A 9,871-nucleotide genomic window follows, 5' to 3' on the forward strand; every position below is an offset into this window, starting at 1 on the left:
CTCACAGTTGAAGTGTACCTCTGGTGCAAATTACTGACCTCTGTCATCATTTTAAGTGGGGGAACTTGCACAATCGGTGGCTGACTAAATACTTTTTTGTTTTTTTAAATGGTCCTATTTGTGATCATGATGCTTGTACTGATTCCTTAATCTACGAAAGATTTTCTAAAATATGAATGACTTTAACAATCATTTTCAATCATTTGTATTACAAAAGAAACACATTTTAAATATTTGTATGAACAAAATAGCATATACAGTGGTCCCTCGTTTATCGCGGGAGTTACGTTCCAAAAATAGGTGAATAGCGATAGGTGAAAGCCGCGAAGTAGCCAGCTTTATTTTTTATAATTATTATAGATGTTTTAAGGCTGTAAAACACCCTCACTACACACTTTATACTCTGTTCTCAGACAGGCATGAACGTTTTCTCACTTTTCTCTCTTGGTTAAACACTTTCAAAGTTCAAACCTTCGTGGAAAAATAAGTCCAGTATTTTAGAATGAAACCAAAGGCACCTGCAGGTGGCGACGTTTCGTCGACAGTGTTGTGTTTGTTAGGGGGAAAACTTCCAAACATACAGTGCAGCACTTCAGAGTCACACTGCTTGCGATCAAAGATAAATCTGACAACGCATTCTGTACTGTACAGCAGACACGGCACGAGATTGATTGACAGTGGTCTAAAGCCAATCAGGATGCAGAACACAATGCGCTGTTTAAAAAAACAAACAAACAAACAAAAAAAAAAAACATGGAAAATTGCACACAAAAAAAAATCAGCGAAACTGCGAGGCCGTGAAAGGTGAACCGCGTTATAGCGAGGGAACACTGTACTTAGAGTACAGACTTCACATGTTAACATGGACTTGTTGATGGATGGGCTGTCTATTATCTTTACTGACATACCATCTCTGGTGTCTGCTTCAGCACTTGGTCCACTGGGATGCTGGGAATCCTGAATGTCTGCTCCAGCTGGTGAAGGAGCTCATCCAGCAGTACCATCACTACCAGTGCCTGCGTCTGCGTGAGAGCTCCAGACTGCTCTTTGAGTATGACAGCCTGCTGGAAGACCCCAACTACGGCCGCAACATGGAGATTTATGCTGGACGCAAGAACAGCTGGGTAAGCTCCTGTTTATGGATTTTGTGATTGTGAAGTTTTTGCATCTTAAGAAAACAAGAGTTGCGTGGTAGCAGTTAAAAAGAAACACAGCGGAAAGGTTTCCACTGGTATATTCTTATTTACAACACAGTTGTTGGCCTGTATTATTTTCTCTGTTTGGCCTAAGAGAGCTGTGACAGTTAACCCTTTCTGACTTTATTAGCACATTCTTAATTTTGAAGTTTAAAATCTGGATGTTTTGATCTTGTGTATTGATTTAAACTTATTTTGTGTCTTATGCACAAAATTATGTGTATTTGATTAAACTGCTGCCCATCTTGGCCATTATACTCTTGCACTGAGAAACTAAACCGTTGTGAATCTTAAATGGTGCAATATTCTAACCTCTTTTCTTATATCTCTGTGAACTCATTCCTCCCACAGAATTAAACTATATTTTTGGCAGTGCGCATTTGTGTACACATGTTAGTGCGTGTGAAAGCAGGAACACCCATGCTTAAAAGGATTATAAAATTATACCTTTTTTTAGGCACTCCTCAGCAAGTATTTTAATTGCAAGTAAATAAGTAAACAATATATGAAGCTGCCTGTCCAGCAAATCTGTTGTTAGGTGGACAGGCTCTGACTCCACCTTGGAGTGCAAGTGGAGAGGGTAGTCGTTATTCTGCCCGTCACTCTGAGGGACTGAGCTGGCTAGGCACGACAAGTACAATTAGGTCTTAAAGCAAATATATTTTATTTAACTCAAAAGCTCTTTATAAAGAAACGTAGAAAAAGTCAGATAATTGCTCTGGGATCTGAAGAAGGTCAAATAAACAGAACTACACTCAAGTTAAAATGCCAGTGTAACATAACACTCTAGCAAAATAAACTCAGACCAGGCTGATCAAAACAGACCCAACAGACAAGAAACAGAGGGGAACTTTTACAGTGCCTGACTAGACTGACTTTGACACACAAGGGAAGCAAATGCTAACAAATTATAGTTAGTTTAATAGTTGTTTTAACTTGCACAATCAAACACGAAATAACCAAATAGCTAATGCAAATGTCAAGTGAAACAAACAAGATATTTCGACATTTCCTGTATTTAAGAGTTCTGCATTCCAGGGCCTATCTTTTGTTCATTTGACGTCACATGACCTCAGCAGCCAACAGACCGCTCCCAGCGGTACACTTACACAAGATTTTATTTAACAATACTGAATAATCAAAAGCCGCTTAAGTGCACACGCCATTAGTGGAACTGATGGCCCTTCAGCAAACAGCAAATACAAATGAGGATATTACGAGAAATTAAAGATCATATTCTCACGTGTGCCTCAGACTGTAGGCAACACGTGTGGGAAAAAATAACTAAAATATGTTGGTCAATGAGTAAACACAAGACAGGAAGACAGAAATGTTTGTGACCATCATCTTGGTCACAATTACAGGCAAACACAACCTGAAAACACGTAGACACTTGTACTTTCCGCAATTTCATACTTTTTCATGTGTCTGGATCTCTAACTACACATAGCCTCAGGGAAAACATCAGGTAATAAGACTCTGCTCCAGTGTTTAAAAGTCAGAACTGTGTGCTTTTTGTGCTATTACAGATTTTCAGGTAATTCTTATTTTTCTGTTTTCTTGTGTGAAGACATTATCTGAAAGTACAGTGGAAATAACCAAACCAGTTCTCTGCTTACACCACAGGTTGTACATTTAGATTCAGTGTTTGGCCTTGGAACATCATACTGCATAAATTTGCATATAACATATAACACTTCGAATACAGTGTTGGTATTATTTTAAATAAAATGTAGTTTGATGAAGCCATTGAAAGAAATAAGCCAAACAAGTGTTGTATTGTTGCGGTCACTATGTCACAGCGACACATCAGATAATTCAGGTAAGATATTTTAATTAGTTTGGAACTTTAAAGAACAAGAGTGTGTCAGTGTCCCGTGTTTTAAAAAGTTTATTTTTTAAAACATGGTTACAGATGCAAACATCATTAGTTTAATTTTGTGTGGGGAACATGTCTTATTCCAAGAAATGGAAAAAGAGAAAATATGGACTGAATTTTATCATCTGTGAGACCGTGTAATGGGGGGAAAATGTACAAATTAGAGCAAATGAGGAAGAAAAAAAACCTCCCAACTTAGAGGTCTACAGTCCCAGGAAAAACTACATAGCCCCCATAATTTAGCAACTTGTTGAACTACTATTGGCAACAATATCCTGAAGTGATTTTTTTCTGTATGACTTGTCTAGTCTTTCGCATTGTTACAGAGAAATTTTCCCATCACAGCCCTTTAGTCAAGTTGCGGTCTCGTCTTTGACTGGGTTGCTTTAAAAGCTTTAGCTTTCAGAAAATGGCTAAGGGCAGCTTACATTTGTCTCTAGAATGCTTAAGTATACAAAGGAGTATGTGGTCGATTCATTGACAGGTCCAGGGGCTGCAAAATAATCCCAAATCAACACCTCTGCTCTCTCACCTCTCTGCACTGTGCTTGAGAGTTGATATGAGATGTTTTTGCTGACATGCTGTGTCAGATTTTCACCAAATGTGGCGTATGGCCATTCTTGTTCATTGTTTTTTGTTTTTAGCATTTAACTCACTGACTGAGGTCTCTAGAGTTGGAGAGTTGGAGTTCTTGGATCTTTTGCAATTTTCCACTCTTAGGAAAACTGTGGGATTTCTTTAACACACATCTGAATGCTAAAGACCAGCAAGCTCATAAAACCTCTGCTTTTGTGCAGATGCTTACTTTCATTTAATCAGTTCATCTAGTTCATATCAGTACCTGGCTGCTTCTTACCCTCTAATTCCTGTAGAAGCAGTAAGTGTGTACTTAGTTTTTCAGGACTGTATTCATCTGAAAACTTTATTTTTTCTTGTATTTAAGTCACATGTCACATCTGTTAAACCATAGCAAGAGTACTAAAAGTCAGTATTAGTCCATTCAGTACTGATATAAAAAGGCGAGCATTATAAAATATCTACTCCATGAAATACAATTGACCTTTTTTTTCACCCCCCAGACAGGAGAGTTTTCTGCTCGTTTCCTTCTTAAACTCCCCGTGGACTTCAGCAACATCCCCATCTATCTCCTTAAGGTAATTAATTCTGAAGGATATTGTTTAATGGCTTTCTTCACTCTTGTCTCCATTGTCTCCTCTGTTCTTTTCATGGTCTTGCTATGCATGCACCTTATATTTTACAATTGAGCTCCTTTTATTGCTGTGAGTGACTGAAATGTGTTTTTAGACTGTTGCCTCACCTTTTATCTGATAACGCTGAGAGTGAAGGTTAATAACATCAATTTCATAAGGATTGTCATTTTTAATTTTGATGATAACACACAGATTAAAGAAGGTGGTCTTAAGAATTGTTTAGCAGGTGAATTAAACAACATATTTGTGTCAGAAATTACTCTACAGCTCAAAGTTGATGGCATCCAGAGTATGTCTCAGCTTCTTAAATTTGAGATTTTTGCGGATGGTAACAAGATGCCTAGAAACAGCAGATGGACCTTACAGGCTTTGTAGGCAGTGCACAAGGTGTTGTCCAGGACGGATATCGGTCTACCTCTGCAGCACTTCTGGGCAGTCATCATAATTATGTTTATATGTTAGGCTAGAGAATTTTATGTGTGCAGGAATCAGTCGTAAAATATGAAATACCCACAATCTTGCACTGAAATTCAAGCCCTGCATACACAGACTCAAGGTTACTGCATGAGCCTCCTTCAGGTGTCATGAGTATCCATTTGTTTAGGTGTGTGCGCATGTGTTTTGAGTACTGATAAAAGCTGGATTTATTTAAATGAACTCCAGTGCAGCTCTGCATGTGTGTGCGTGCACGCAGACTTCAGTCTTGGGGGCTGCGAGTTGACTAATCAGCCAGCCGTCACTGTCGATCTGCTCTGAGCCGCGTGGTGTCTGCAGGCAGCTTAGCTCTCTCTCGCTCTCTCTCTGATTGCCTTTACCCCTCTCTCACTCTCCCTCATCTTAGTTCTCTTTTCACTCTGTCCCCTGATTTTGAACCGCCTGCCGGCTGAGGAGGCTGAGGCTCTCTGGCCTTTTTCAGCCCGGCCTCTGTTTGTGTGATTGGAAACATAAGGGAAACAACAACCATCATCATCCTTTGTCATCCCCCCCATGTCTGTCAGACCTGAAGCCCTGAGACTGGTCTCATCCAAAGTCATATTTCACATTACCAGTGATGGTGGATTTTTTTTTTTTTGGTCACAGATGTCTTGAGGCAGGAAAGCTTCTAGGTTCAGCTCTTGAGAGAGCACTGTTGGTGACATTTTTTTAACAACATGCTTCCTGTCATTTACAGAAGCTGGGCACACACTGACACCTTTCACCAGTGGGTGGTGGTAGCTCTGTAGCAGAGAAACAATATTGTCAAAGAACTCTCTTTCATATTTACATATATTATTATAGACCAAATCTTGGATGTAGATGAGTATTCCTGTCACCCTCATCTTATCATTTTCTCTTCTCTACATGTGAGAGCACACACACACACAGACAGACACACACACTCTGTATAATGCTGTATTTGGCAGCTAGGGTATACATAGCATCACCGAGGGAGCACTTGAAGACTAAGGAAGAGTATCGACTCGCAGAGAGGAAAGTAATGAACATCAGCCCACACCTTGTCCACCTACGCATTAAAAAAGAGGAACGGGATTATGCAGCATATAGGCTGGACTCTAAGAACATCAGTGTACTGTACGCCAAATAGATGACCTGAATTTTCAGTTTGGCAGTTGTTGTGCGATTAGTTCAAGTTGATTGCTTTTTGTGCAATGCACATTCATGCACTTGATGTAATTCTGTGCTTTTACAGAGGAGACAGACATGGCCTATGTATTCCTCACAAGAAGAAGCATTGGAATCACAAATTAGTTAAACTGAACTTCACCCATGCTCTTTTTTTCCACTGGATAACTCTTTGTTTACATCATTCTGTGTGTAAATATAGTACACTAACACAATGTTTCCAGCTATCCTCAGCTTGTGGGTCGCTGACTGTGATTGCATGCATGCATTTTTTTTCATGATTGAATATTTTGGAGTAAACGGTTTATATTGTGTGTGATTTAATGGATTCATTTGTTTACATGTGCAGATGCTCTGAATAACTTCACGAGAAAAAAACGTGATAGTTAACTCTGCCGAAGTCAGCGTTTCTTTCATGTTTGTGTGAAGCTTCCAGACTTCCAGCTCGTCTACAGCATCTGAGAGTCTAGGGTATATTGTGTGTCTGAGTGCCGTTATCGTGGCACCAAAGCAGACTTGGACATGGCAAAGCTACCAGTACTTGATACATGTTTCATTACAGTGAACTGGCTGACCTCCCCTAAGTTAGCCGTTACTAATATTTTACACTTATTGCTTTGTGCCATTACATGATTCACTGATGGTTAAAATCAGTAATGTTTGAACCAAGATATACTTTAGTGTTACGGATTTCACTGACTTCTGTAATAATTTGATACGTTGTACTTCTGTATATGTTTTTCAGCTGTTAGTCTGCTAGCTGTAACTTATCTACACTGTATGTATCTCGTTAGCTGATTCAAAAATGCCTAGGTCACCATATCAGTTCTTGGAGTTGGGGTGAATTAGCTGAGCTTAGACACTCAATACTTCCATGTATCAAAGACCGTATTTTCTACCTGCTGGGAAAGATGGCTTCTTTAGGTAAAGCAGGCTTTCTTATTGCTAGTACTAACTAACATTAGCTTATTTGCTAATGGTTCATTCACCCTAATGTAAAAATAACTAGGAAAAATTTGGTTGCTTGGTGATTGCCTTTTGGTTTTATAATATCCATAGGGAGATTGCAAGTAATTTTGGTGACCAGTTGATAAATCCAGTCTGGATCCTTTTGAATCTGCAGTTTCTCACTAGATATTGTACTCCAGTGTCTCACCGTTACCTGAAGCAACCTTTTCTCATCAGCTCTGCCCCTTGCATTATTTTATCGCGGGGCCGTTTTCATCTGAACACCCACTAAGCCTTCAAGATGAATTCCAACCTGTCTAATAGAAAGCCTTTACAAAAAAAAGTCGGCACTTCAGAAGTCAAAAAGGTGACGCTTTCCAGACAGAATACACGCCATCAGCCAGGTGCTGTAGGTAGAGGTAAGACTGTTGACCCTGATTTGAATCAACCTCCCCGTCAAATCCGTGGATGTCCTTGCTTGAGGAGAGACGGTTTGGCAGTGAAGTGGAAATCTGTTCAGACATAGGCTAGTGTGCACTACTAGTGGATGCTGAGATGTTGCTGGTGGGCACAGAGCTGTGGAGGACGACTGTTACCTGCAGCAATGCATCCGCGTGGTCTGAGCTCACCACAGTGGACATGTTTACCTTCCTGCATGGGCTGCCCACCCTCAGGGAGGGGGGAGGAATGCTACTTTATTTATTTCATTCTTTTAAAGGGGGCAGCCCGTCATAGTCAAAACGAAAGGAGTGGGAAGGACGCTGAGCGCTGAGATGAAGGGGAGTGAAATGCACACAGATGGATGTTGGCAGTTTTCTCCCCCTTTAAAGGCCACGGAGTCCTCTTGGGCACCGTTTTAGTGTCTCATCCTTTGATCGTACCTTGACCTCTTGCTTGTCACCCATTTGAAGCTGCTTTTACTCATCCCCTCTCATTTAGTGCTAGCCTCTGACCTCGAACTGCACAGCACGTTTATGCATGTTGGTTAGGTTTCACAACATGGGTGGTGTCAACGTTTATTTTTCAACCATGAATATTTTCCTTTAAAGGCTTTGAGTTTTTCTTTAAATGAGCTACCTTTTGCTCCCAACCGTCCTCTGTCCACGCTGTTTATATGCAGGGGTAGCTTGCTTCTAAATATCCACGCTGATCAGTGTGGAGTGATGCCGCATTCGTGACTGAACCTGCCATTATCGCTTCACTTGAGTTTTGTTTCCCGCACAAGCACTGACCCGTCTCACCAGCTCCAAACTGACTGTGGTCTGCGTGTTGGATGTGTGGTTAGCATTGATCTAATAGGTTGTCTCAGGTTACCCAAGCCTAGTGAGCTAACTGGTATCTGCTCTGTTGTGTAGCTTTGTGTGCAGTGAAAAATGAAAGCTTCACTGAGCAATTTCTCCTCCTCAGCCACAATCTCTGCCATTTCAATCAGTGTCAAGGACAGATGACTTACTCAAGTTTTGGTACGTCTAGTTTACTTTAGTTATATTACATTCAGTAATAGCTTTATTTATTTAGTCAGTGTTTCATTTGCTTGGGTTAACATTTTAATTTTTTAAACTGATGTAGTTGTCAGAAAAAACTAAATTAGACAGTTTCCTAGAATTGTTTGCCCTAATTATGAACGGATTTACTGTTACTAAAACCTTTAATGCACACTTATCAAATATTTTAAGTATTTTTTAAACCAGGATTGTGTTAAAATTAACACACAAAAAAACTAAAGACACACCCTGTATTAAAAAAATAACTAAATTCCCAAATATAAATTATTTTAGACAGTTTTATGTATGAAATGTTCCTGTTGGATAAAACAAAGTAACACCAGCTAGATTTACCAGTTTGTTTGTTTTTCACGTTAGTTTAAACTCTACCTGTTTTAAATATATAAGTGCTCAGTACTATGTAAAATGTAATAGTTTCCGCTGTTATCGCCATAGACAGTTTGTTACTGTAAAATCTGGGTCTGTGTGTCGTCCTGCATGTACCCCGAATTCAGTTTCTTGTATATCTTGAACTGTAATGAGCAAGATTTCAGCATTGTTGCAGTTGCCCTGCATTTCCTGCATTTTATAGTTATTTTATAGTTACAGGCATTCTGCTTGTAGCGTTTTAACAAGCACTCTAAAGGTGACCCCTGGTTAGACTATTTGCTATGGAATTTCACTCTGTCTCAAATTACTTACTTCCCTAGTTGCTCTATCAGCTCTATTCTTTCTCATGTAATAATACATTTTTTCCTAGACTTTTATTTAAAAAGAACTCTTTCTGCAACCAGAGGAGTCTCCCCCTGCTGGCCTTTAAAAAAATGGCAGATTTTAAAGCGCTTTCCCGTTAGCTTCACTTTTAAGAGCAAGCAGCTGCATCCATCTTACTTATACTGCCTGTATAAACATCCACAACAATCAGTCTAAACCCAGCAAAATGAAAATAATTATTATAACAATTCTAAAATAAGACTTTTCAGTGTTTGGGGAAAGAGAAAAAACCCAAAAACAATATTTTGCAGTAAAATGTACAAAAGATTTCTATAATTGCAAAATTCTCTGTGGTTTTACAGCAATGTGTAAATCTCTGCATTGTTTTTCCAAAACATGCTAATTAGTAATTAGAAATTAATCAATAATGTATGTTTTGCAGAATGTTACCTTCCTTATTTAAGGCCAGATTTATCAGATTTTTATTTATACGACTTAATTTTTCCCCCCCTCCATTCCCAGCCTCCCCAATGTAAACCGTGGGCCCCCACCACCACCACCACTTTGCTTCTAGCCAAAATGACCAGAGGGTGGGTTGCATTGAGCCTCGAGCATCCCTCTATCCTCGTTTTTGTCTGTGCAAGCTGTGCACTCTTCAACAAGAGCGCTTGCATCTAATTATTTGTACTCTAATTATTTTTGGTCCTACATCCTCACACTCCTGCTCTCTCTCTCTCTCTCTCTCTCACACACACACACACACACACACACACACACACACACACACACACACACACACACACACACACACACACT

The 9,871-nt window shown here is 39.6% G+C and overlaps 1 protein-coding gene across 1 annotated transcript in view; it reads left to right on the forward strand.

Annotated features, from left to right (window-relative positions):
* Positions 1–9,871, forward strand: part of babam2 (BRISC and BRCA1 A complex member 2) — a 123,174-nt gene that overhangs the window by 38,410 nt on the left and 74,893 nt on the right. The window contains exons 5-6 of the mRNA XM_005738773.2: positions 930–1,124; positions 4,155–4,229. Coding sequence (XP_005738830.1) covers positions 930–1,124; positions 4,155–4,229 — 270 coding nt within the window. The remainder of the gene's footprint in view (positions 1–929; positions 1,125–4,154; positions 4,230–9,871) is intronic.

Source organism: Pundamilia nyererei, unplaced genomic scaffold, assembly GCF_000239375.1.
Source record: "Pundamilia nyererei isolate P.nyererei 1_Seehausen unplaced genomic scaffold, PunNye1.0 scaffold00086, whole genome shotgun sequence".
NCBI lineage: Eukaryota > Metazoa > Chordata > Actinopteri > Cichliformes > Cichlidae > Pundamilia > Pundamilia nyererei.